We start from the raw sequence: 27,528 nt of genomic DNA on the forward strand, positions 1-27,528 counted from the left end.
ACTAAGATCATGGCATCTGGTCCCATCACTTCAAGGCAAATAGATGGGGAAACAATGGAAACAGTGAGAGACTATTTTAGGGGGCTCCAGAATCACTGCAGATGGTGACTGCAGCCATGAAATTAAAAGGTACTTGCTCCTTGAAAGAAAAGCGATGACCAACCTAGAGAGCATATTAAAAAACAGAGATATTACTTTGCCAACAAAGGTCCATCTAGTCAAAGCTATGATTTTTCCAGTAGTCATGTATGGATGTGAGAGTTGGACCATAAAGAAGGCTGAGTGCTGAAGAATTGATGCTTTTGAACTGTGTGGTGTTGGAGAAGACTCTTGCGAGTCCCTTGGACTGCAGGGATATCTAACCAGTCCGTCCTAAAAGAAATCAGTTCTGAATATTCATTGGAAGGACTAATGCTGAAACTGAAACTCCAATACTTTGACTGCCTGATACGAAGAACTGACTCATTGGAAAAGACCCTGATGTTGGGAAAGAGTGAAGGCAGGAGGAGAAGGGGACGACAGAGGATGAGATGGTTGGATGGCATCACCGACTCGACAGATGTGAGTTTGAGCAAGCTCTGGGGGTTGGTGATGGTCAGGGAAGCCTGCTGGGCTGTAGTCCATGGGCTCGCCAAGAGCTGGACACGACTGAGCAACTGAACTGAACTGAAAGAGGAACAGGGCTGCACGGAAGTATATAGTTAATAGCCAGGGAGCAAAAGTCCAAAAGGCACTAAAACTCTTTAAGAATGATGACTTTGTGATCACTATCCCTAAAGATCAGTGTAGAAAGTTGAAGTTAATGATTTTAAAAATAGAACCCTAATTTTTAATTAAAATGGCTTTTATCTTTGATACTCTGAACTCATTTCTCTGTTCATCTTTAAAAGGATAATTCTGGTCCAAATCCTTTGTTACATACCATATCTTTGCCTTTTTTGTGTAATCTTTGTTAAAGAAATATTTGTTGAATGACTATTTCACCTGTAACAAAAAATGGTATTTTAAAATAGAAACCTGCTTATAATCCTGTTGCCTTTACACAGTACCTTTTTTCCCCCAAATCACCTCTGTCCTGATACTTGACCTCACACCTGGCAGAGCCTGAAGCCTTGTGATGGTCAGTGAATGTCTGCACAGCAAACCCAAAAAAATATGTTTAGAAGTGCAGTCTGCAGACAGTGACTTTAGACATCAAATCTAATATGGTTATAAACTACTACTTAACAAAATAAATAGTAATGCTAAGAGTATATTGTTGTATACTATATAATAACTGCTGAAATTACATAGGAAAATTTTAAACATGGGTTTAAAAAAAAAAGGTACTTCAAATATTGTTCTAAATGGCTGACAGAACAGAGAGCATTTGTGGGTTTGTTTTTTTCTCTAGGACATGTGTTTGTCTACCTCTAAGCACAGTTCAAAGATGTAACCCACTGATAGCGTAACTTGCCTTATTAATTGAAAAGGATAGAATCCACCAGATGTAGCCAAACCAGCAGAGAGTTGGGTGACTAAGCAACGGCAAAGACACCATATTGAGTGAGCCAGAATTCTGTCTCCAGGTCATTTATTTCAACCAGTGACAATGCGTCTAAACTCCAGTGCTTCAGCAGTGATTGATGGTTTAATATCATATATAATTTTTTTAATGAAGGAAAACCATTTAAATATGTTACCATTTGCACTGGTACTCTCCTCTGTACATAACCGCATTTAATCATTATGGGGATTGTTTTTATACTTGTGTAATTTGTATCCGAGAAATAACTGTCAAAACCATCTCATGCTGTTGCTGGAAATGGTACAGTGTGCTTCATACTTGAATAGATTCATTCTTCCCTGCACGTAATTAAGAGTGTTGGAGCTTCACTGCTACCACATAGGAATTCCATGTTTACATTTCTGAGAATGAAAAATTAGCTACAATGTGCTTTTTCAAGCTCCCATTTTCTGGGGCTGTGATATTTAAGTACCTTAGTTCTGTACCAGTGTATGATTTGAAGAGTTTGATTTTAAGACTTTTAATATTAAAATACATAATAAAATTTTATTATCTAATTACAAGAGGGTTTAGCCTCTTATTAAAGTTGCTAAATCAGGCCTGGATTAGCATCATAATGGCACAGTTTGACATGGAATACTCAAAAGTCAAGTTCGAGGGAAGGGATGGGGTTTTTTTGTCGTCGTTGTTTTGGGGGGTTTTCTCCTATGCCTGCCTCTTGCACAAAATAACAAGGGTGAAATGCATGTATGGAAACAAACAAGGAGCGATTTGGTACGCTGGAGAAGGAGTGGAGGTGTCCGCCCAGGATGGTACCCTTAGGCGAGGCAGCTGGTGTGTGTAGTCTTTTGTTTATCTGCTGCTGGTTTATGTAGCCTTTAGGCCGGCACCAGAGACAATCACTCCTGCAGGGTCAGCTGCTGGTCAGAAGCAGAGTAAGGGCAGACTGTGCGTTCAGTGCCGGCCGCGCTTGCTGCACAGCTGGCACCTGCTGCTGGTGCGCAGCGGGAAGGTGAAAGGTCAAGGAGGCAGTTGCCCAAAACTCAAGAATGGCTTGAGGGGACTTGCAGATTAATCTGCTTTATTAACTTCTGTATATTAGATAACTATTGCTATGAATGACAGTACATCTTTTTGAATAAGTCGCATCTCTTTCTCTTTTAAATTAGCTTTTGAGTAATGAATATTAAATAGAAAGCATTTTCAGGGGTAATTAAATGAAAACAGAACGATGTCATTTTACAATTATATTTGTGTGTTTATAGAATAGGGGAATTACAGTGTTTTCCAAGGAGCTAAAAAAAGAAGAGCCAGCTTCACAAAGAAGAATTTGAAATAAATAAGTTACACATCCATTAGCCTTTGTGTTTAAACTGAAAAAAATATGATGTACTTTGTGACTTAACATAGAGTCATTGGGTGCCAGTGGCTTGATTTGGCATTCCCAGGGGCTCCAAGTGTTTTCTTTATGAATTGAAGTGACTGCAATCTGTCCGTGTTCTTTTATCTACAGTTTAGTGCAGTTTTACTAGTATTCTGCAGCAAATGTTCTCAGAATAGCAGAAATGTAGTAAAAAATGAACAACCACCATTCCTTTTCCTTCACACCCATGGAAAGCAGATAGCATTTCATGAGGAAAACAGGTTTAGCCCAGTGATTATTAGATATGCTTTGTAAGATCTCTCACTCGGCATGGCAAATGGCAGACAAGATAGTTTTTAGCCCCTCCATTAATAGTGATTGGCACAATTATCTCTTATTGTAAATTAACACAAAAAAGAGTTCACTGAAATGCATTCTTTTTTAAAGCCTCTCCAAGGAAAATTTCTTAATTCATAGATTAAATACTGACACTAACTCTGGAAAAGCGTTTAACAATCTATTTCTAAAAGGATGATTCTTTTTCTTCTAACTCTCAGTGATTTTTTGTTTTGTTTTGTATTTTGAAGAATTCATAGGAAAAGAAAGCATAGCAGATGACATCTGTCTTTTTTATGCGAATACAGCACAGGTAGTAACATTTATCCATATTTCACAAATGGAAGAAATTTTGGATTTCATTTGTAACTCCCAAGTTTTGACGCAAGTTCAATCTTCCTGCTCTGAGCTGTGTTTCTATGACATGTGAAGATGACACCTGAGGTCGTCTTACTGTGTCACATCCAGGCCAACCCAGGGCTCACCAGAAGGATCCTAAACTTGTATGGGCATCACAGAGGAGCAGACTCCCTTGGCCAAAAAAGATTGGGTTAGGATTATTTCCACATCCTTCCACTCCAAAGCAGAAGAATCTTTACACCCACTCCTTAAAGATTTAACCTTCTCCTCCATCATGTAACAGAAGTCTTATTTACTGCAGGGTTGCTAGAACCAGAGAGGTCACCATAGAAGGGCAACCTCAGATTCAAAGAAAAGTTTAATGATTATGATGAAAAAGAAGTAGAAATAATTATTATATGCTTGGTTTTTTTTTTTATATATGCTTGGTTTTTATGTTAAGTGCTTTATATATATATTAATATACACACACACACATATATACACATATGTATTCCAGTGTGTGTGTGTGTGTTTCTGTTTGTCTCATTACTCTGTGAGGTGTATATTTTTATCTCCACTTTATGTTCAAAATACTGTAATTGCAGCTCTAGCAGTTCACCCAATACCACACAGCGAATAAGTAGCAGAACCTCTGCTCTTAACCACTATACCATATAACTTTTAAATGGCTTGGAAACAGGCTTGAGAGGGATGTAGGATAAGCAAGGGGAGGCACACACGTTCATTCATAAATTCTTAACTGAGCCAAGGGCTCCTTTCTTTGAGTACTGATTGGACGAGAGGGAAACACTTGACCCAAACTGGCTCATCTTCCCTGGATTTAGAAACTAGCATTTAAAAGATAATGGTCAGCCTCAGCTGAATTGAAAACTTGAAAATTCAAGAGCCGTGGGGCAGCCATTCCCTGCCGTATGCTCATGGAGGTAGCCAGTCTGCAGCAAGAGAAAAGAGCCGCCAACATGACGGAAGGATCTGCAGAAGCCAGGCAGGCCCACAGAGAGAGACTGAGAGAGAACCCCCCAGAGTGCTTGTCCCAGTCCCAAGCCCTTGAGAGGCCTGACTGCACTGCCTAGTGTAGGGCCCGGAAGTCACCCCTTTTATCTGAAGTAGTCACTATCTGCATAGTGAAAGGGCCCTTGACTCGGAAGTTGTGAGGGCAGAATGAACCCATGAGTACAGACTCACCTAGCACAGAGAAGGTATTCAATAAATGTGTAAAAGTAGCTTCATTTTGAAAAATAATACATAGATACTACTTTTTAATGTTCCCATCCTTGTCCATTTCCCTAGTGTTCATAATTATAAATGTGAAAAATATCCTTTCCAAGAAATCCCAAGCCCAAGACTTCATTTCACAAGATGATTTGATTTTAAGGCCATGACTTAAGCCAGAGTACCTGCATCTTCCTAGTCCCATCTGTGTTCTGCTTTTGTTAGAGTTCTTTCTGTGAATGAGAGTTCCAGACTCACTGGACTGGATGGGGGCATGGTGTGATGTGGATTTTACTCATGGGTCCAATCTGACTTTTTCTCACTTGTTCTTTCTGTAAGCTCCAAGCCTTACCTTGCAATGGCAAGAATGAAAAGAAACTCCATAACTCTTTCCATGTGTATATTGTCTTCATACCTAATGTCTCTCAGGATTCTCACAACAACCCTAATGGGTTCAGTTCAGTTCAGTCACTCAGTTGTGTCCGACTCTTTGCAACCCCATGGACAGCAGTACGCCAGGCTTCCCTGTCCATCACCAACTCCCAGAGTTTGCTCAAACTCATGTCCATCGCATCAGTGATGCCATCCAACCATCTCATCCTCTGTCGTCCCCTTCTCCTCCCGCCTCCAGTCTTTCCCAGCATCAGGGTCTTTTCCAATGAGTCAGCTCTTTGCATCAGGTGGCCAAAGTATTGGAGTTTCAGCTTCAGCATCAGTCCTTCCAGTGAGTATTCAGGACTGATTTCCTTTAGGATGGACTAATGGGTAGATAGGGCCAATACGAATACTTCTTAATTTGAGAGGGATAGATACATGAACAAATTCAATCCCACAGTACCTGTATGGATAAAGTATGCCTTGGTTCAGAGAGGTGAAATGGAGTCATCCCCATCAGTCCAGTGGTTAAGACTCCACCTTTCAATGCAGGGGGGTACGGGTTTGGTCCCTAGTCAGGGACCCACATGCCATGGGATGTGGACAAAAAGTACGAACATAACAAAACAGAGGGACAAAATAACTTGCCCAAAGACAGAGCCACTAAATAACAGTGCTTGGAATATAACTTGGGGCTTCCCACTGGCTCTGGTAGTAAAGAACCCAACTACCAATACAGGAGATGTAAGAGACATAGGTTTGATCCCTGGGTCAGGAAGACCCCCTGAAGGAGGGCATGGCAACCCACTCCAGTATTCTTGCCTGGAGAATCCCCATGGATAGAGGAGCCTGGAGGGCTATAGTCTATAGGGTCTCAAAGGGTTGGCCCTGACTGAAGCCACGTAGCACTCACGCACACACAGAACACAAGGCTTTTTTGTCTCTAGGTTTTACGGTTTCCGCCGTACGAGAACCTCCCGGGGCCTTAACCTCCTCTCATCCCTGGCATTTCTTGTTACTCCTTCAGCCTTATTCAAGGGTAACAGAGCTTCCCCCGCCTTCATTCCTCTTAGTGGCACTGTGCATGCTACGAGAAACTCTTTTGAATTTCTTGAAAGAATGGCACAGTATGATGTTTAATGATGGCATAATTTATTCATTTTATAGTTATTGCCGATTTTTCACATAGCACTTGAAGGGTAAATTATGTGAAATTTTCTCAAAGTATATTAATGTGCTGGAGCGGTGACTTCAACCTTCGTATTCATTTGTCTTTAACTCTTGGAAACTTTTAACTATCAGTGGCCATTTTTGCAGCAGTGAGTTCATATGGTATGTCAAGGAAGACTTATTTGGTTGACTTGAAGAACAAGGTAAAGGTAACCTGCTTCTCTGGCCCTTCATGAGATAATGTGGCTTTGTGTGTTTTGCAACCCAGAAGAACTCTTGCATGTTAATTCTGTATCCCTTGCCATGCTTAGGAAAATACAGATGTAACTGCTTTCAGACCAATGAAAATCCATCCTCCTTTCAGAGCTGTTTAATTGTAAATTCTGTATTTGTTGAGAACTTTCTACTTTACAACAATCAAAGCAGAAAGATTTGGTAGTCAGTAGACCTGGTTTTGAATATCAGTTTTCCTACTTCCTAAAAAAAAGCAAGAGAGTTCCAGAAAAACATCTATTTCTGCTTTATTTACTATGCCATAGCCTTTGACTGTGTGGATCACAATAAACTGTGGAAAATTCTGAAAGAGATGGGAATACCAGACCACCTGACCTGCCTCTTGAGAAATCTGTATGCAGGTCAGGAAGCAACTGTTAGAACTGGACATGGAACAACAGACTGGTTCCAAATAGGAAAAGGAGTACATCAAGGCTATATATTGTCACCCTGCTTATTCAACTTCTATGCAGAGTATATCATGAGAAATCCTGGGCTGGAAGAAGCACAAGCTGAAATCAAGATTGCCAGGAGAAATATCAATAACCTCAGATATGAAGATGACACCACCCTTATGGCAGAAAGTGAAGAGGAACTATAAAAAGTCTCTTGATGAAGGTGAAAGAAGAGAGTGAAAAAGTTGGCTTAAAACTCAACATTCAGAAAACGAAGATCATGGCATCTGGTCCCATCACTTCATAGGAAATAGATGGGGAAACAGTGGAAACAGTGTCAGATTTTATTTTGAGGGGCTCCAAAATCACTGCAGATGGTGACTGCAGCCATGAAATTAAAAGATGCTTACTCCTTGGAAGAAAAGTTATGACCAACCTAGATAGCATATTCAAAAGCAGAGACATTACTTTGCCTAGGCAAGGCTATGGTTTTTCCAGTGGTCATGTATGGATGTGAAAGTTGGACTGTGAAGAAAGCTGAGCGCTGAAGAATTGATGCTTTTGAACTGTGTTGTTGGAGAAGACTCTTGAGAGTCCCTTGGACTGCAAGGAGATCCAGCCAGTCCATTCTGAAGGAGATCAGCCCTGGGATTTCTTTGGAAGGAATGATGCTGAAGCTGAAACTCCAGTACTTTGGCCATCTCTTGCGAAGAGTCTTGGAAAAGACTCTGATGCTGGGAGAGATTGGGGGCAGGAGGAGAAGGGGACGACAGAGGATGAGATGGCTGGATGGCATCACTGACTCGATGGACGTGAGTCTGACTGAACTCCAGGAGTTGGTGATGGACAGGGAGGCCTGGTGTGCTGCGATTCATGGGGTTGCAAGGAGTCGGACACGACTGAGTAACTGAACTGAACTGAACTGAACTGTGTCCTTGCAATAGCTTCCTCACCTCTTTGAGGATAGCAGCACCGCAGCCAGGGGGATTCTATACCTTGTGTGGAGTAGCCCCTGGATCAAGTGGCTGAAGTGCTCCTTGCTGTGGTCTCATGCCCAGACTCCCCAGACTCCCCAGAACTCAGATGTCTCCCACTGCATCACTCCTTCAGCCATCTGTTACTCCATAACCTGGAACATCAGTATCATGGAAAGGAAAAACAAAAACATTCAAGCACATATTTAGTTGCAGTCACGTGAATATCGAATGCCAAGAAGGAGGAGTGATAGAAGTACCAGGCCTGAAGAGGAATCTCTTAGGCCCCAGAGAGACCCAGCACAGGAGAGCACTAAGCAGGGGCTCCGTTGACGCCCGTGTGTCATGTGGCAGCTCGCTTAGATGGGACAAGGAGGATCCTCTCAGGCAACCAAGAGCGCCAGTGAGAGCTGAGTGCACTGATTTCTCTGTGACCCTTAAGATGGGAAGGAAACAACTTGATGGGTGGGCAATACGAGATGAATAAATACTTAGGCTGCATGAGCTCTCTACGGCCACAGGGACCACGTTTTATTCAGTTCTGTACCACAGTGCTTGACACACAGTAGGAGTTCAGTAATTCTTTGAGCAATGAATAAGTCTAAGAAATGAAGAGGAGGGGAGAAAAGAAGGAAGGAGAGGTCTCCAGCACAGTACCTGACACATAATAAGTACCCCTTACAGATGTGTTGCATGTGGGCACCTAGCACGTAAGAGTCAATAATAGAATGTTCCTGGCTGGAAATGTATGCAGGTGAAACAAGCAGATAACGAGGCATTTAGAGCTTCTCTAGAGGCCTGGCTTGTTTTGGAGTTTGTACTTTAAGGGAGAAGTTCCACCCTCAGCAGATGGTGAACTGTTCTTATCCCACCAAGGGAGCAAGCCCTCCCTCCCTGACCCCGTCTTCCTCCCAAGCCCCCTGCATTACCAAGAGGCTGGAAGCAAATTGACAGAAACCTGAAGGAAAGTAACTCAAGTGATTTAGGAGAATGGAAAGTCTGGCTTATGGGGCCAGATTAAAGAAGCTAAATATGTATAGCCTGCCTAAGTGACAACTAAATGGGGCATTTGATAAGTCTATAAATACTCGGAAGATGTAAATGCCAAGGAGGAAAGGGAATTACTTAGCATGGCACAATGGAGTATTGGCATAATGGGATAATATTAAGAAAGAGAAGATGAAGGCTGAACATCAATAAAAAGCTTCCTGACAAGGAGAACCATTCCTGACAGGGGACACTATTAAGTTATGTGCTGTGGGCCAAGGGAAGTAATGGCAGTGCCATTTCTCAGGATGCTGGCAACAGAGCCAACAGGACTGGGGCCGAGATGTGTCCTTACTGGGGCCAAGCAGGTAGCCTTCTGTGTCTGTGGCCCCCCGATCCTAGAAGAGGAAAGAACTGCATCTTCTTGGGAGACCTCAGATGGCTCAGCCTCCTAAAGGGCCGCACCATGTGGAGAATAGTTGTACCAGCCATTTTCCCTTCCACATGAGTGCGTGGAAGGGTCAGTCAACTTAAAGAGTACCCCATTTCCTGCAAGCTAAAGCCCACATTCTCTAGCACACAGGACAAGGCCCTTCACATCAGACCCCTGCCTACCTCACCAGCCTCCTCTGCCACCACCACTCCACACACACCCTCTCAGTGGCCCTCCCACAGAGCTGCTCGTCATTCCCCAGACACTTCTGCAAGCCTTTGCACCTGCTCGCCCTTCTTCCCGCTTGACTACCTTATTCTCTACAGCAGGTTGAAATGTCCTCGGTGAAGCCTTCCCTGCCTCGGCAGGGTTCGCCCCCTCTTCTGGCCTCTGAGAGCCTCCTGTGCAGGCATCTGTCTGTGGCACTTGCTATACTGCGCTGTCACAAACAGCATGTTGCCTCGCCTCCCTGGGCCCTTTGGAGGCTAGGACTGTGCCTCGTTCACCTGTGCGTCCTCAGGGTCTGACAGAGCCTGGCATGAAGCCGGTGGCAGTGAAGTCTGACTGCATCAAGGAACGAGGTTCTCTTCCCAGCACTGTCAGTCACTGTCGTCCTTTAGCCTCCCTGTGTAATTATTAGGATAAAAGAGCTTCCAAATTTCAGTAACATCTCTAAATCATCTCTCCAAACGCCTGGCCAGCAGTCTCTATGCCAGTTCAACATCTATAAATAAAAACTTCAAATCTGAAAGACAGCATGCCATCCTCGATGGTTTAAACATTAAACTCTAATGGAAAATGCTTCTGTGGGCCAAGTGAATTTTCCCAAAAAAGACTGTTTTCTCCTCACACAAAATCATTTGAACATGTTGGTAAAATAACCCTCCACTGTTGGTTATAGAGATTCTTAGGTCCATCTAACCAGATCCCTTCAGGAAGTCAGGGAGGATATAGTGGCAGATGAAAGGCAATGCAACTGTGAACACTGTTCACACTGTGCACTGTCCCGTAAGGACAGTGTGTTCATTATGAAGCACAATATTCCCTGCACTCTGCTTGGAGGACGGCTTGAGATGCCCTCATGTCATTATGCCTTATGCTGTTCTGTTGTGAAATATGATACTCATTGGGAAATGTTGTGATGACTGTTCAATAAAGCAGCATGCTGTTTCCCGCTCCCTTTTTTTTGATTTTGCATGGCCTCAGTTAGAGTATTTTACCACTGAATATTAAATATAAACGTGCTTGTTGTCATCTCTGCCGTGTGGTGTGGGCGCTGGGTGGAGTTCGTGTCACTGCTCCTAACCCCACGAGCTCCCTGTGGGACCATGGGTCTGCCACCCTGCACCACACACAGCCCTGCCGGGGCACTCCAGTGTCCAGCCCCTTCTCTCGCAGGCAGTCTGGAATCCGAGGCCATGTTCTCAAAGCTCTGAATCAACCTGTGGCTTCAGTATCAGGTTGTATTTCTTGGAAAGATTTCTTTAGCTGGGCAGAAAATGGGATAAGCAGTCGAGGATTCTGACCGCTTCTCTCCATCTCCGAGGCCCTCCTCCTTTCTCCTCTGGGCTTGCGCAGTAGTGTCTAAACACGTTGCCCTGCCTCCAGCAGCTCCCCATCATTGCTGTCCCGCAGTTTCCCATCAGTTTTGTTCTAAATCACAGACCTAAGCATTATTCAGAAGTCCTTTGAAGGCTACCCTGTTCATACTGGCCCAAACTGGCTTCTTCATGCAGCATGACACCGAAGGCCTTTCGCAGCCTGGACTCAGCCCAGTCTTCTCCTACCCCCAGTTGTGTTCCTTTCCACTCGAAAGAAGGTCTCTCTGAAAAGCCTGCTACACAGAGCCTGATTATTCCTCAGATACACCAAGCCCTGTCTCCTCTGCCTTTGCTCGTTTTATTTTCTCTTCCTGAGGTATCCTTCTTTCCCAATGATGCTATATGTATCTTTTAAGATTCCAGTTAAATAATTAGCTCTCCTGTGAAGACAGGCTCATCTTTTTAGACAGGAAACATAGCACGTACGCCTTTGTTAGTCTCTCTTGAGCTTACACGTTTGCTCATTTGGAGACCCCCAGAGGCTTGTGTAGGACGTTTGAGGTTCTATGATTGTAAGGCAGTCATTCAAACAGTATACCATGAACTGGAAATGACAGTGGCACTTGGAAAAAACTAGAGGAAAATGGCTCTGGAGTTGAAAGCTATTCCTCTCCATACAGATCCTCCAAGCATTCCTACCTAGAGGATGTTTTTGACAAATGATGCTTAATTTTTACATCAAATCAAAAAATTTTCTGTCTGATGTTGGCAAGAGAAGAGTGAGAAAGAGTTTCCCAAATAGTGCTGAGTGGCAAACCCTGCAGCCTCCCAGTGCCCCAGGTTTTCTGGTTTTATTTTAATGCAGCAAGCTGCTTTATGAGATCTGCAGCTACTTGAAATATGATTTACTACCAGTAAAAAGTTTCAAATGGATAATGAAGATTCAAGAATGAGACTCACAGTGTAGTGTAGTCAATTTTGTTGCTCTTGCTCTCCAGTACATCTCTGCCATTGAACTGAATTATTTATTGTAATTTATTTCAACCATGGAAAATAAAACTGTTTTCATTGTGATGTGCACTGTAACATTCAGAATAGACACATCGCAGGCAGTACTCTCAATTAATTCATCCTGAAGTTTGATTCCAACTTTATCTTCTTTCTTATAAGCTAGGAGACTGGCAGATAATTCTTTCCCCAATAAACTATGATTAAAACGAATGTTTTGAGAACCAAGGGTGATGTTGGTAATGGGGAAAATGGAAACAACAGCAAAACTAGGTTGTGTATGTCCTTAGATTTTACTGTGGACGGAAGGGGTTTTTTAATATTCTAGGCAATTTATCACTTGGAGAAAATACATCCCTGAACTTTCTGTAAGGAGAGGGTGGAGGAGGAGGTGCTCTGCATTTGGATTCAGAACCATGCAGTGCTAATGTGACCAAAGCCAGCTGAGCTAACCAGTCCTGTAGTAAAAAAAAAAAAAAAAGGCAAGCTAGCATTGTACAAAGGCCAAGAGGCAGAACTCCCAAATGATTTTTCAGAGGAGAATGGGTCACCTATGTAATTGATTGCAATCTTGTTGCTTTGAAAAAGAGACTTAGCTCATACATTTCATTTGCTTTTTTTTTTTTTTTTTCATTTAAAGTGCTCAACAGTTGTTTCTATTATGAGGCTGCAAAGACCCTAAGAGAACTTAGGAACATGCTTAATGTGTACACATACTAAAAGATTTAATGTAAATCTTTGGGTGGTTGGGCTTCGTTAATCCAGGCAGAAGAACATTTGCTTGTTTGTCCATTACTTTCATTTCTCATAACATTCCACTAATGTCACATTGGTAGACAGCAAATGAAGAAACAATTGATTCCTTTTCCCTAAAGATGACTAGTATCTAATTTGAGGAGGATCACATTTCAATATTTGCTGCGCACATGGCCTCAAGAACAGCACTTGGTAATGACAGCAACTCCCTTACTTCCACAAGCCCTGAAAACCTGGAAGCGTTTCCCCCTTCAGAACATTCAGATTCTTCCAGACCCTGGGTCTTCAGCCAGGGCATGGGGCTGTGGGAGAGAGGCCAAGGGCTTCTCTGCTTTTTCCAGTTCTGCTGCACTGTCGTTTTTGTTCTGTGGTTATTGCTGTTGCTGCGGCCAGCCGTCCTCCTCCTCTCCCACCTGGCCTTCCCGAAGTTACAGGTGCTGGAGGATTCCCGAGAGTCAGGAGCTTCCCTCAAGTGTTCGCTGCATTTATCAGGTGTTCCTCAAAATGTCAGCAACTCATTACCTCAAAATCAAAGGCAACCTAGCTTGGCCTGCAGTACACGTAATTTCATATCCTACCCCCCTGCTTATTATTGCCCCCACCCAGCAGATTAAGGCACCCTGTTCTACAGACACACCCTCCTGGGCACAGCCCTGATCAGCCTGGCCTTGTCCTCCTCTCTCTGGCCCTGCCTAGTCTCAGTACAGAGATGCTTCGTCTTGCTCTCTCTTTCCTTTGGTCTGTCCTTTTGTCTTAAGGGCTTCCCTGGTGGCTCAGATGGTAAAGAATCTGCCTGCAATGCGGGAGACTCGGGTTCCATCCCTGGGTAGGGAAGATCCCTTGGGGAAGGGAAGGGCAACCCACTTGAGCATTCTTGCCTGGGAAATCCCCATGGACAGAGAGCCCGGAGGGCTACAGTCCATGGGGTCACAAAGAGTCAGACACAACACTTTCACTTTCTTTTGTCTAAACCAAAGCTGCCTTCTCAGGCCCTCCTTCCACCACCTTTTGGAGAAGACAAATTACTCTTGTCCCATTCCCATTTCCCTGATCAACAGGCAGCAAAGTTGCAGTGTAAGTAAAATGTCATGCAGCCCTGAACCAAGAGAGAGGGGGGAAAGCTGAGGCTCCCTGAATACAGAAGGATTTGATCCCTGTCGGTCAGAGTTCCTATCATCACTGCACGTTCAGTGCTGTCTTTCTGAATTGGATGGGGAGTAAGAGAGAGGAGTTTGAGAGGAGTTTCTTAGATTTTGTGGAATATTTTTTAGTTTTATCAATATACCCAAAGAATATTAACAATGAAAAATGTTCACTCTATAGAGAGTATTTTAAATTGAAGAAAATTAGTTTAATTTCCTAATCCTTTCTCCTATGTTTATTTAAATTGCTATATACCTGGGTAGGAGTGAAACCAATGGTTCAATGGACCATTTTCCAGAGACAATCTATTAATTATGTCTACTGCTGTTCATCTTGAGAGGCTGAAGTTATGGTATCCAGACTTATAAAAACGCTAGGTGGGAGGCAAGAAGGTCTCCTGCCGACTCACCAGGAACCCCTTCCCTGGATTCTAAACACAGGGGCTTCAGTAGCTGTCTGACTCCTGAGCAAGTGGTCGAGTGGCCAAACAGGACACACACGTGGGCAGCACGTCTGGGAGGCCCTCTGAGGGTGGGCGAAGGAGCCATGGCCACTCATACAGGCCTGGCCCTGCCCACGGGCAGCCTCAGAGTGGCAGGCAGCAGCCTCTGGACTTGGGCAGACCTGTGCACGGGCCCTGGTTCCACGTCACATCACGGCAGCTGATAGCTGTGATGCCTGGAGCAAGTCCCTGACTTTCTCAGGACTTCAGCTCCTTAGACTATGAAACGGGGATAATGTCTCCCTCAGGGTTAGCTGGGGGTTGCAGACAGTGTGTACCTGTGCCTCACAGAGTGCTGAGCACCCAGGGGCTTTCTGCAAACATATCTGTTCCTGTCGGGCAGAGAGAAACCTCATCAGGCACAGCTTACTCTTAGGTGGAAATGGCTGTCAGTAAGAAAGATGGTGCCTCAGCCTTTAGCCTCGGTGACCTAAAAGGCCCTAGAGATCTCGTCCAGGCAGCCGCTGGCTAGAGAAGCAACAGTGACTTAGAAGCACTCTCAGGCTCTGCACACAAAAGCAAGAGCCTTGGAAACGAACAGTGTATTGATTTAGATATTCACCAATTTCAGTTTTAGCCATGGGCTGAGGCCAGAACTTCTCTGTTTTCTGTACAGTTCCCTTTCAGCTCTTTAGCTCTTTATATTTTAGTTGATATTTCACTCATCCTTTCCCATTCTTTCATTTATTCATCTGTGCATTCATTCTGTCACCCAGTAGCTATTTTCCTGAGCTTCTGGTAGGTGCCAGATGCCACACAAAGCAGGAGGGATACAGAGAAATGTCCCCCATGGTCCCAGAATGGTAGGCGGTCGCAGACCAATCTCCCTAACACCCCCTTGCAGTCATCACCCAGTACCCACTCGAGCCACAGCTCTCAGCCATCCTTCTCCTCCTAGCTTCTAGACCCATTGAACCTCCAATGTCCTTAGAGTACGTCCAGCACAAGCCACATCTGTGCTGACACCTCGTCAGCGTCTGCAGTGAGAGCCTGCTGGAGGGGGAGAGTGGGCCTGCGCGTGTGAACAGGCAAGTCCACTGTGCCTCGCGCTTGTGCTTTACTTCCCGTTTTAGGGCAGAAACGTAGGAGAGCTGAGGAGTGAACAGAGGTCCAGGTAACACAGCACTGCTTTGTTTTATTTTTCCAGGTCAGATATTCGTCAAGTAGCTTCATGTTTTATTTAGAAGGTTACAAGTTTTCAGAAGCACTATCACTCAAAATCCATACCAATACATGTGCCAGACCAAACAGAACTGATTTTTGTACTGTTTTCTATTTTAGCTTTCTTTTGGCTGCAGGAGGTAGAGGATATTGTTTTTACTTTTATTGCAACTCCCAGTGAGGTCAGATAATTGTGAGGAGAATATAATCTGGGTTATCTGTCCATAGTCAAGACATGAAATTGGGTGCTTCCTGGAGCCCTGAGATTCCACTGGGTCAGGCCAGGCGGGGCAACCATGGTGGGAGTGAAGGAGCACCAGCGATGACTGAGAACCTGTGAAGGAAGTCAGTCTTCACCGTGGCCCTGCAAAGCAGTTGTCATAATCTCTCGTTTTATATGTAAAGAAATAAAGCCTCAGAAAAGACAAACAACTTGACCAGCATCCCAGGTTACATAAGTGGCAGGCCAGATTTGGCCTTAGTTCTGACTGGCTCCAGTCTGTCCCTACCAAACCAATGTTGGTTTTGCTTCACTGATAGAAATTTTCTACAAACTTAGCCCAAGCCTCTTGGGAAGGGCAGCACCTGAGACAGTGAGTTGTCTGCTTTTCCCAAGTGGTCCATTCCCTGGTTGGGCAGACTAGCTGCTTAGGATAATACAGTGGATAATGTGTATGCTCTTTGGACACAGGCTCTGGAGAATGTAGCCTGGGATGGGCCAGTTTGAGATGGCCATTCCAGCCATGCCTGTAGGTGGTGAGCAGAGGCTGGCAGAGTGAGGCCCACTCCTGCGGCCTCCACATACTCAGCGCTGATGGTGCTTTGGACTCAGCGCAGGCTGGGGTGGGCTGCGGCAGAGCAGGCAAGAGCTCTGTCCTTTCAGTCTTGACTTGTTCCATCCATAACCATGAGAGATTCCACAGTACCTGGAGCAGGTACTTAAGCATTTCACCCAGGACTCTTCCATATGGGGGTGGGGGACCTTTCTCCAAAGGGATTTGCTACACTGATTGAATTGTTTCCCCATATCCTCTCAGATTATTAGAAAAAAGAACTGTGGAAATGAGTTGCCATGTCAATACCCTTTGAGTGGATTTGCTCACTAATTTCCATTTTTCCGGAAGAGTAAAAAAGAAAAAAAAGTCATCTGTTTTAGCCAACTTTATTTTTAGAAAAGTATTTTATTCAAACATCCCCTTACTTATTACAGACATAAATACATGCATTCAGACAAATGAATCCACGGGAGAACCGTATAAAGTAATTGGCACATCACTTCAGCATGCTTTGTCAGTTACTGGAGGACTTTGGTGCCTCTAACTTCCATCTTTTCCATTAACATATCCATTCCGCCTTCAGATTGTGAAGCCCGTAATATTTTAGGCTGTCTCCGCAGATCTGTTAGTTTTGCTTGTCAATTTAATTTGTGGCTGTATGACTTTGGGTGGCTTGTTAGATTGTATACAGAAACACGTGATCTGCAAATGATGTCCAACATGCCAGCATAAGACCCAGCCTCTCCTCAGGACACTGGACACACCATAAATGTGCAATGGCAGCTTTCATTCACAGTCGGCCTGTCAGGATGATGACAATGACGTGTGGGATAGCAGCTGCTTAGAGCCCATCAGTGTTGTTTGTACATATATACCTTAAATGGGCTTCCCTGGTGGCTCAGACGGTAAAGAATCCTCCTGTATTGCGGGAGACTCCTGGGTTCGATTCCTGGGTTGAGAAGATTCCCTGGAGGAGGGCATGGCAACCCACTCCAGTATTCTTGCCTGGAGAATCCCTATAGACAGAGGAGCCTGGCAGGCTACAGTCCATGGAGTCACAAAGAGTCAGACATGACTGAGCACACACTCACACAGACCTTAAATGTTTATAACACTTTTCACTCTTTGCAGCACTTTTTATATCTACCATCTCATTTGATTCCCTGAGCTTCCTTGTACTGGATTATCATTTCCCTCTTTATGGGTAATGAAACTAAGACACAGAGAGAGAGAGGTTCCGTGCCTTGCCCAAGATCACAGGGTAAACTGGGTTGCAAAAAGGCCAGAGGACAAAGCCAGATGTCACCAAAGCCTAGTCAGGGGTGTTGTGTGTAGTAGACTCTGCCACATAATTGCTGTCTCCCCTGCCTTCCTTCAGGGAAAGGAGCTCTGAAGCAGTCAAACAGGAAGGACTGGAGATGAGGGGTCTAGTGTCCAAGAAGCAGGACCTGTAGCATCCGCTTCACATGGGCGACCAGAGCTTGCTTCATCGCTCTCTGCCAGGACTGCTGCAGCAGCCTCATCTCTGGCCTCCCTCCTGTTCTTTCACCTGCACAGTCCATGTGTCCCAGAGGGAGCTTTCCTAAGTACAGATCTGAGCATGTCTCTCTTTAGGTGCAAATGGCCAGATTCTCCATCGAGGTCTCCCAGCCTGTACTGAGGTCTTGCTTCTGGCCCACCTCTCTTCTCTCTACCACACTGCATTCCTTACCATTGCAAAACCCTCTGTGTTCTTGCCCAGTCTCCCTTTTTGCTGCTGTCTCTGCTTAAAACACATTTATGATGAACTCCATAACCATGGCCTTCTCTGTGGAGTCTTCCCTGATTCTCAAGGACCCAGAAGTGTCCATCTTCCCGCCGCTGACCCACAGCATCTTTGCCCAGCCCTGGTTCCTGTTACCTCTAAGGAGTAGTCTGTCCCAGGAAGCTTTTAGCTCCTCAAGAACAGAGGTTGTGGTAGATGTCTGTGTTCTCTTACCTCCTCCCAGGCATCTTGCAGACTTGGAATTTAAGAAAATGGATGAGTATGACATACAGGAGTAGGACTTTCTTGGTGGTTCAGTGGTTAAGACTTCGCCTTCCAATATAGAGGGTGTAGGTTCAATCCCTGGTCAGGGAGCTAAATCCCTCGTGCCTTGTGGCCTAAAACCAAAACAGCAAACAAATAATATTGTAACAAATTCAATAAAGATTTTTAAAAAATAAGCGATGTAGGAGTGAAGTGAGTAAATGAGTAAGTTTAGTGTATGAGGAACGAATGAAAAGATTTTTAACAGCCTGAGCCAGCAGGAACCGTGACTCCCAGGGTGACATGGGCTGGGTTCCCTTTCTCCATCTGCGTGAAGGGGTCATGGAGAGATGTGGCCCCTCTATAATTTGACCGTGTCTTTGGTGAAATGGGAGCCTCAACAGTGAGCTGAGCTTCTTGCTTGGTGACCCAGTAGAGAGGAAAGCACGTCTGGGTTGAGAGGCAGGAACTGATCCCCTTGGGCCTGTGGCCTCTGACTTCTCCCACCCAGAAGGTTCTCACCACATGTTTCAGTAGGGGCAACTCTTCCTCGGGGAGCTGAGAGTCTTTGCCAAGAGTTCCCATAGGCAGCAGTATAGGCTTCCAGAGTCAAAGCTGTTTGTCCAGCAAGTGCCCTCATGGCTGGTGGCCGGATGTGGTGGGCAGCAGGTGAGCACACAGAAGGCCTGGGGTTGGGGCGATCTCAAGCCAGGGCGCCAGTGTCATCATGTGTCTCTCTTATAGATGATGTCCGTCCTCATGAACACCATTGTCTTTGAAGACTGTCGGAACCAGTGGTCAGTGTCCAGGCCTCTCCTGGGGCTCATCCTGCTCAATGAGAAGGTGAGTGTGGCTGCCGGGAGGTCCCCAGGAGGCAACCGCAGGAGGAGGGTGCAGCCAGACACCAGGCCAGGCTGTGAGAGAGACGGGGGCCAGCTGAGCGTGAGCGGGCACCTTGAGCGCCCAGGACAAGGCCGTATTCCCCCAGAAGGCCCTTCCCCAGGGGCCTCAGATCTCCTTCAGCTAAGTGGACACCTCAGGCTAGCTTTCCTGGAACCCAGAGCCCCCACACTGGGCAGGTGGTTAGCTCAGCAGTGCTTCCAGCTCACCCTCACTCCTTTCCCTGCTCCAGGAGATGCTGGGCAACAATCTCTTTTGCCCTTTCCTGGGCCTCCTTCCTGATGCCCATTGACCACTGCCCTCAATGGTAGCAGTCCCCCGAATACAGAGGCAGCACCCTCTATCCAGGACGTGCGTCTCTAGCCCTTGAGTGCACGCACCACTCTGGGCTGCCTCCCAGGTTCTCCAGCTTCCCCTTGAACCCACCCCTGGCTCCCCAGCAGTCAGTAGGAACAGTGCATTACTGCTCGGGAGAATGAATTGTCTATACAGTAAGAGAGTACTGGGGAAAAGACAGTGAGATTAGAGACAGCCGCATACATTAAAATTCAAACTGAAATCCCAGCCTTGGAAGGAAACTAATAGAAGAAGAAAATATATCAAAAAGAGAAGAGCTGTCTCATCATTCACCTGTGCTGAAGTATCCAATTTTAGCCACATTCAATAGCACTGTCATTCATCTTCCCTCGGTGTTATTGTGATTTAAATCCAAGCTCTATAAAAGAGAGCAGTTCTTTTAAAATGATTGAGAGGGAATAAGGGCAAATTCAGTGTTTAGAAAAAGCTTATGACATCACAATATTATACTTTACTGATGGAGGCAATATTTCATGGTTTGGGATGAAAAACTAATAATTTTCTATTTGGTGTGAGTCACTGCATCATTATAAAAGGGAAAAATAAGTAGTTTTGTGCATTCCCAATCTTGTTCAGGAAGACATTGTGGTTTAAGTATAATGCTTCTGATATATAGTATTTAAGTATTAGTCTGACTACATATTAATTATGTGTGTTTTTGATGTGAGCTGTTTTAATGTATGATGAAAATTAAATATCATGCTGTTTGGGCCTGGAAGGATAAACACATGACTAGCAAAATGTCGTCTTTGTGCTGAAATTAGGCTGTTTCCGATGATTAGGGGCTGCTGTTAGTGTGAGAGTGTGTGTGTAAAAGCCCACAGTCGTCAGCGGAGAGAAAAGGGCTGTGCGGTTCTTTGTGGCCAGGCGTGACAGGTTTTTCTTGGTGGCAGACAGCTCTCCCAGAACTAAGTGAGCGCCTGAGGTGCCCCTCCTCAGCCGAACAGACCCGCCCTGACCCAGGAGTACAGAAGCTTGGGTGCACAGAGCCTGAGGCGGTTTGAGAGGCAGCTCACTGAAGCCTTGTGGGGCGGAGAAGCAGGAGACAGGACGCGGGGCCTGGCCTCAGCTACCCAGGTGCTCCCTGGCTAAGTTCTTTCCTCACCCTAAGAGGCCGTTCCTCTTTCAGCCTTTCTGAGTGTTGAGAAGAGGAAGGCCTTTATGTGCTTGATCCCCCACCCAGGAGGCGAGGACTCCATCAGCCTAAATTGTTCTGTGGCAATAAAACAATTATAGCAAGAGATTTTATGAGAGGGGATAATACAGTTTATAGTCAGGAGCATCTCTATTGCTCTGGTTTTCTCTCGAGGCTTAATGTTCACAGTGGACCCAGACCAAAGCCCGTTTGAGAGTTAGGAGCCCTGAGCCCTTCAGAACTGGTCTGGCCCCGCCCCCACAGCTTTCTTCAGGCCCAGTTTGGAGCCAGACCTCTGACACTTGTTCTGTCTCCCAACAGTATTTCGGTGAACTGAGGGCAGGTCTGATAAACAGCCAGCCTCTCCCCAAGCAGGAGGTCCTTGCCCAGTGCTTCAGGAACCTGATGGAAGGAGTGGAGCAGAACCTGTCTGTCAAGAACAGAGACAGGTGAGCGACGCCCAGTAGTCAGCGTCTCAGGGAGATGGATGTTCCAGGATTGCACTGAACACAGCTCACGCACTGATGTGGCTTTTCTATTACACCTTGTAATCCTCGGCTCAGTTTAGTTCCATCCAGTATGGGTATTTGCTTTCTTCCAAGCAGCATGCTAGGCACTGTAAAGGGTGCATGCACGCATCCGTGCTAAGTTGTTTCAGTCGTGTCCAACTCTTTGCCACCCCATGGACGATAGCCCGCCAGGCTCCTCTGTCCATGGGATTCTCCAGGCAAGAATACTGGAGTGGGTTGCCATGCCCTCCTCCAGGGAATCCTCCCGACCAAGGGATTGAACCACATCTCCTGTGTCTCCTGCATTGCAGGCAGATTCTTCACCACTGAGCCACTGGAGAATAAAGTGCAACTTTTGCCCTTAAGCATTTTATAATCCCACAGAAAAAATAACTTATTGAAAGGTTAAAAGAAAGAAAGAGTTATAACTGCTATGAAGGACAAAGAAAGGCTTCCTGACATTTGAACAAACATGGACTTTGAGGTCAGACAGATTCCAATTTAAATTTTATTCCTTTATAAGCTGTGTGGCAGTGAGTAAGGCAGTCGACTTCTCTGATCCTCAGTTTTCTCACCAGTAAAAGAAAGATGGTGATAATTGGTTGTGACATTTAAATGACAGAATATAGTCAACGTGGTGCCTAGGACATAGAATAAACAGTGAGTGAGTAAGTAGTTCCTTCCTCTGTCTGACCTTTAGTTATGCGGTTGGTTTGGCAAGAACAGAGACAGGTAGGCTGCCCGTGAGGTCTTGATGAGGAACACAGATGTCACCTGTGCTTGAATTCATTCATTCATTCATTTGTTCACAAAAGTTTGTTGCGAATCTGCTATGTGCCAGGCACTGGGGATACCAGTGGGGAACTAACAGTTCCAGGTTTTTTTGCCCTCATGGAGCTTCTAGTGGCAGAGACAGACATAATGAATGATGGAGAGAGAAAAATGTTTTCAGGGGAAAAAAAAATTCTTGCCCCATCCTTTTATAAAATGTGGTAGCATTCAAATGGTATGCAATTGAAATGCAAATTATTAATTGCCCCATAGCCACAGGCCAGAACCTGGGCTTTGATAATACAAGGCCAAGTCAGATGGACTCTGTGGACATGTTCCCTTCACTGCTTGTTCTGCGCCAAGATCCTCTGTCAGGCAAATAGGGGCAGCCTCCAGGTTAGGAGGAGAAGAGACTTAGTGAAGGAAGGGGAGGTGCCTTGCTAGATGCCCCAAGGGGGAAGTTGTTTCGCCCGAGGCTTGGGAGTTTGAGTACCACCTCCTGAGCGGCTCTGTGAGTCCCTTGTTTAGTGAGAGTACTAGCCAGCAAGGACGGTGTTCTCCACATGCCAGGCAGGATGCTGAGTGCTTAGGCACTGTCTCTCTTAACTCAGTCAATTCTTACTTCTCACAGTCCCATAAGGTAGCTGTCACATGGGGTACCAAGACCGAGGTTAAGTGTTCGTCTGAGACCACCCAGTTAAGAAGTAATAGAGTCAGGATCTGAACCCAGGCGGTCTTACCCAGTGCCCCGTCTTTTGGCAGCACTGAGTTTGCTTTTCTCACCCACAAATGACGATCCTAATCACTTGCTCTGGGGAAGTCTTATGATGATTAAATGAATTTATATGTAAACACAACATAAGCTTTGGTTCTTTTCTTTATATTCGTTACTACCTATGTGTAATTCAACTTTTAAAAACAATTCTTAAATGGTATAACCGCAGAACACACCCCTCAGAATGATTAGTGTCTTTGCTGATAGCCCTCGTTCTCTGGAAGGGGAAGGGGAGGAGCTACAGTGGCCGTGGCATGGGAGGAGGGAGCTCAGCCAGGGCCCCTCCTGGGTCCTGAACCCCGCCACCAGGGGCTCACACAGCTTCAGCTTTGCCACTGCACTCAAGCCCTTCTTCCTCTTCCCACAGGTTCACCCAGAACCTCTCCGTCTTCAGAAGAGACATGGCCGAGGCCCTGCGTAGTGACGGCAGCACCGAGCCGCTGGACATGATGAGCTGACTGGACTTCTGCCCAAGTGCCGAGAGGCCTTCATCCAGAGACTCGTGGGTCTGGATCCCAGGAGAGTGATGTTGGCTAGCCCAGGAGAATCTATTTTTCAAAACAAACAAACAACAAAAACCCTACCTTTTTATAAGTCTGGCCTAATTATAAGAATTTATAATAGTGCACAAACAATGTAAATTCAGCCTTTTCACTGAAAAAAGCAAAAGATGTGTTTTCAGTCTTTCTATATAATATTATTATCTTTGTTCTTATAATGCTCTGAAAGGGTGTAGAAACAATATTTAACCAAAGAACATAATAAACCAGGTTTGCGGCTCAGTGTTTACTAGTTAATGGCTCTGCGATCAAGGTGGTGAATTTGTGGGAGATGCAGCCTTCAATGTGGATCCCGGATTGAGACAAATACCATTTGAACCTGTTAAATTAGTAGTTTGTTATTAGTCTTGTCTGGAAAAGCAGTGTTGGAGCTCTGAGCTGTGGGCATTTCAAACGAGCCTGGGAGCTCTGTGAAGCATCCCACAGGACTGCACATAGACCTCTCTGCCTCAGCAGCGTCTGATAAAGTTGAGAGACAGTAACACAATTAAATGACTTACAAACAACGTTTGCTTTTCACTGGCATAAATCTGAAGTGGTTTAGTCTAGAAGAATTAAGCTGTGCAATTACTGCCTGCAGAGCTATTCCTTCAGAAGGAGTAGGTAGCCCCAGCAAGCAGTTCCGGGCGCTGCTAGCACCCAGTCCTTCTGCCTCCGTTTAATTTTTAAGAGAAGCTGCTTCTGCTGCTTCTGCTGCTGCTGCTAAGTCGCTTCAGTCGTGTCTGACTCTGTGCGACCCCATAGACGGCAGCCCACCAGGCTCCCCCGTCCCTGGGATCCTCCAGGCAAGAACACTGGAGTGGGTTGCCATTTCCTTCTCCAATGCATGAAAGTGAAGAGTGAAAGTGAAGTCTCTCAGTCGTTTCCAACTCTTCACAACCCCATGGACTGCAGCCCACCAGCCTCCTCCATCCATGGGATTTCCAGGCAAAAGTACTGGAGTGGGGTGCCATTGCCTTCTCCGTTAAGAGAAGCAGAGGCATCCAATTAAAATGTAGATTCAAAGCCACTTGCCTTCTTGAGCCACCCAAAACGGTTCTAGATGCTAAACTATAGATTTTCAGAGGATGAGGATCAGCTGGTTTTCATCTTGCCATAAAAACTCTTTTTACTGTGGGGACTGCAACTCAACGCAAACTCAGGATAAGGAGAAGGCCTTTACAATTTGTGATGGATGGTAACTAGGCTATTAATTTGAGATTGTCACTGTCAGATGGCTTTGGTATCTCACTGCTCTGTCTTCATGGTTCAGGCTTATAATAAATATTATTCCCTTTATTTCTGATAAGACATGAAAGGTTGGCCTTACTGTTGAAGAGGTAAATCCGCAGGCTCCTTTTATAATCTCATTTCTCAGACTAGTTATTTCTTGAAATTTTTCTTGATAGTTGAGTTTTATAACAGGCTTGTCACATAAAAGCAAAGTTACCCAAGTGTATCTAAAAATTTGTCTTCCATATGTGAACTCAGGAAGTCAGGGAAAAGTGTGTTCTAAGTAGGGTTATTTCTGGTATCTAAGAGAGAAGTAAGCCTCAGCCTTACACTGTGTTTCATTATCAGTAGGATAAATAATTTTCCATGAGAAGGCAAATTCTGAACTTCATAAAACTTAACTTTTTAGAGAAATCTGATTTGAGAATTTTCTCTTTCTCGGGGGCTAATTACTGCATACTACCCATCCCAAAAAAATCCTTCATAGAAAGCCTGTCCCATTCTGGGACTTTTTTTTTTTAAGTTCAAGACCTGGGAGTTCCCTGGTGGCCTAGTTGTTAGGATTCTGGGCTTCCACTGCCATGGCCCAGGTTCAATCCCTGGTCAGGGAGCTGTGATCCCACAAGCTGTGGGGCGTGGCCTAAATAAATAAACAATAAAATGTTCCAAGACCTAAAAGCACCATGTCATTTGCATTAAAACGGTCACAAGAGAATCACCGTGTGCGCTTGCTTTTCTTGACCACGCCCCCAGAGGCTGCCTGGTGGCTTCTCAGCAGCCCGGGGCTCTGTCGCAGCCTTGGAGGCCCGCTGGGGAGGAGGACTTGTCAGGCCCGCCCACCCCACCTCAGCAGGGCCTGCTCACAGCGCTGGGTGTGCAGAGCACCTGTGCCAGGCAGGCACACTCAGCTAGGGGACTGTGCCCTCAGCCCCCGTGTCAGATGAGGAAACTGAGGCTCAGAGGTGGTACCAGCTTACACAGGCAATATTTGATCCCAGGTCTGTGTCACCTCACAGGCATTCTTGAGATCTCTTCCAAAACCTATATTTGAGAATGGTAAGTTGAAACCAGTTAATGTTTATATCAATTTCCATATGTTTTTCAGAACTCTATTGCTAGATAACAAATTACCCCAAAACATAGAGGCTTCTCCAGTGGCTCAAATGGTAAAGAAACTGCCTGCAATGCAGAAGACCCACGTTCGATCCCTGGGTAGGGAAGATCCCCTGGAGAAGGGAATGGCAACCCACTCCAGTATTCCTGCCTGGAGAATTCCATGGAAAGAGGAGCCTGGCGGACGACAGTCCATATGGTGGCAAAGAGTCAGACACAGCTGAGCAACTAGTGCTTTCACAGTGGCTTAAACAGCACTGCTTATCTCTCAGTTCCTGCGGATGCTCTGCCTCTGGGTCTCCCAGGCTGTGGTGGGTCTCATAGGCCCTGTTCACCACGAGGCTCGCTGGGAAGGACCTGCTTCCACACGTCCTCGTGGCTGTGGGCAGGAGTCCGCCCCTCATGGGTTGGTGGACTGAGCCTCAGCTCCTAGCCAAATGGCCTCTCCATAGGGTGGCTCACAGCACAGCATCTTGTTTTACCAGAGCAAGGAAGAACACAGCACCCTGGAAGTCACAGCCTCTCATAACCTAACCGCAGAGGGGCACCAGTCACTTCTGTATTCTCTTCATTGAAGTCCAGTCACCAGGACCAGACCACGCCCAGGGGGAGGAGTTATACACAGGCAGGGATCTTCCAGCCTCGGCTCTTACCTGGCCTTCACTAGAAAGGTTTGGCTAAAGGTTTCTCCCCAGAAATCTGGAACAGAATCCTGATCTTCCTAGGAAGGCTAAGTTCCATTCTGTGCCCTTTCTGAGGGAGGAAAGGAGAGTGGGGAAGCTGGGACGTTTCCAGATGTTTCCACACACACATTCCCCAGGAACCGCACCACCCACCCCTTCCCCGAGCCTTGCCAAGTCAGCCTTGGTCAGGGATCATAGGGAGGACTCTTGAGGCCACTTGGAGTTCCATGTGGGAGTTCTGCAGGGTCATCCCATCCATGAAGCCAGCACTCAAGGGCACACCCCATCTTGCAGAGCCCACACAAAAGAGAACTATTACAGTTGATTGATATGTTACCTGCTCTAATCAGGTCACAGGTGTACCTAACTCACACTCAGCAACAGGAAAAAAACAAATGACTCCAGCAGGTCCTCAGGGTCTACCATCCAACCAGCCTCACCCAGAGTGAGGAGGCAAGGAAGGCGTGAGCCACTGCGGCATACCTGGCCCTTCTGATGAGCTCCTAGGGGGCTAATATGTCTTGTGCATGCAGTGTGGGGCGCTAGGTCAAGCCAGCAGCTTCAGCTGATAGCCAAGCAGGAAAGAGTTTGACGCTGTCATGACTGCAAGGCTTTCGCTTTCTGCACTGCCTTGAGAGCCTGCCCCCTGACAGCTGTGTCCTGCTTGTGTTCTAGGTGTTCTGTCTTTTCCGTGCTTCTCCATCAGGCTTCTCTAGAACAGGGGATGCGGGTGCTGCACTGTCTGGTGATGGGAGCAGCCAGAAAAGCCCTCTTGGCCCCTCCCCAGGGCCTCCCACTGGCCCTGCAACCTAGACGGGCCTTTGTGTCAGCACCGGCTGGGAGCCCCTTTCAACACATGCAGCTGAGCTGGCATAGCTGCAAGCTGCGCTCAGGGACGGAGTGAGCTGGAGAGCTGAGTGCGAGGATAAAGCGGGGTGGTGCGGTGAGAGAAACTGGGCAAAGTGAGAGACGGAGCAGTGCAGCAGCGTAGAGGCGGCAGCATTTGAGAGAACCGGCACCTTACGGTGAGGAGGGAAAGAGCGCCTGAAGAGCAGAGCGAGGCAGAGCAGCGAGGGAGAGAGTGAAGATCGCAAGATGGACACTAAATAACGGGAACCACTATCATTTAATGAGCAGCCACCACGCGCTGCAAATCAAGATCTCATTTAAAGGTAATGCCTTCCGGTAAGAGAGTCAAGTAAGCATTATCCCCATTTTAGAGGTGACAAA

General features: G+C 45.9%; 1 protein-coding gene across 1 annotated transcript in view; it reads left to right on the plus strand.

Annotated features, from left to right (window-relative positions):
* LOC104996892 (ran-binding protein 17-like) overlaps positions 1 to 23,511 on the plus strand; it is a 259,749-nt gene extending 236,238 nt beyond the window's left edge. The window contains exons 13-15 of the mRNA XM_010851280.1: positions 19,028 to 19,126; positions 20,997 to 21,124; positions 23,098 to 23,511. Of these exons, the coding sequence (XP_010849582.1) occupies positions 19,028 to 19,126; positions 20,997 to 21,124; positions 23,098 to 23,188 (318 nt within the window). The 3' untranslated portion in view covers positions 23,189 to 23,511. The remainder of the gene's footprint in view (positions 1 to 19,027; positions 19,127 to 20,996; positions 21,125 to 23,097) is intronic.
* The last annotated feature ends 4,017 nt before the right edge of the window (positions 23,512 to 27,528 follow it).

This window comes from Bison bison, unplaced genomic scaffold, assembly GCF_000754665.1.
Source record: "Bison bison bison isolate TAMUID 2011002044 unplaced genomic scaffold, Bison_UMD1.0 scf7180017864301, whole genome shotgun sequence".
Lineage (NCBI taxonomy): Eukaryota > Metazoa > Chordata > Mammalia > Artiodactyla > Bovidae > Bison > Bison bison.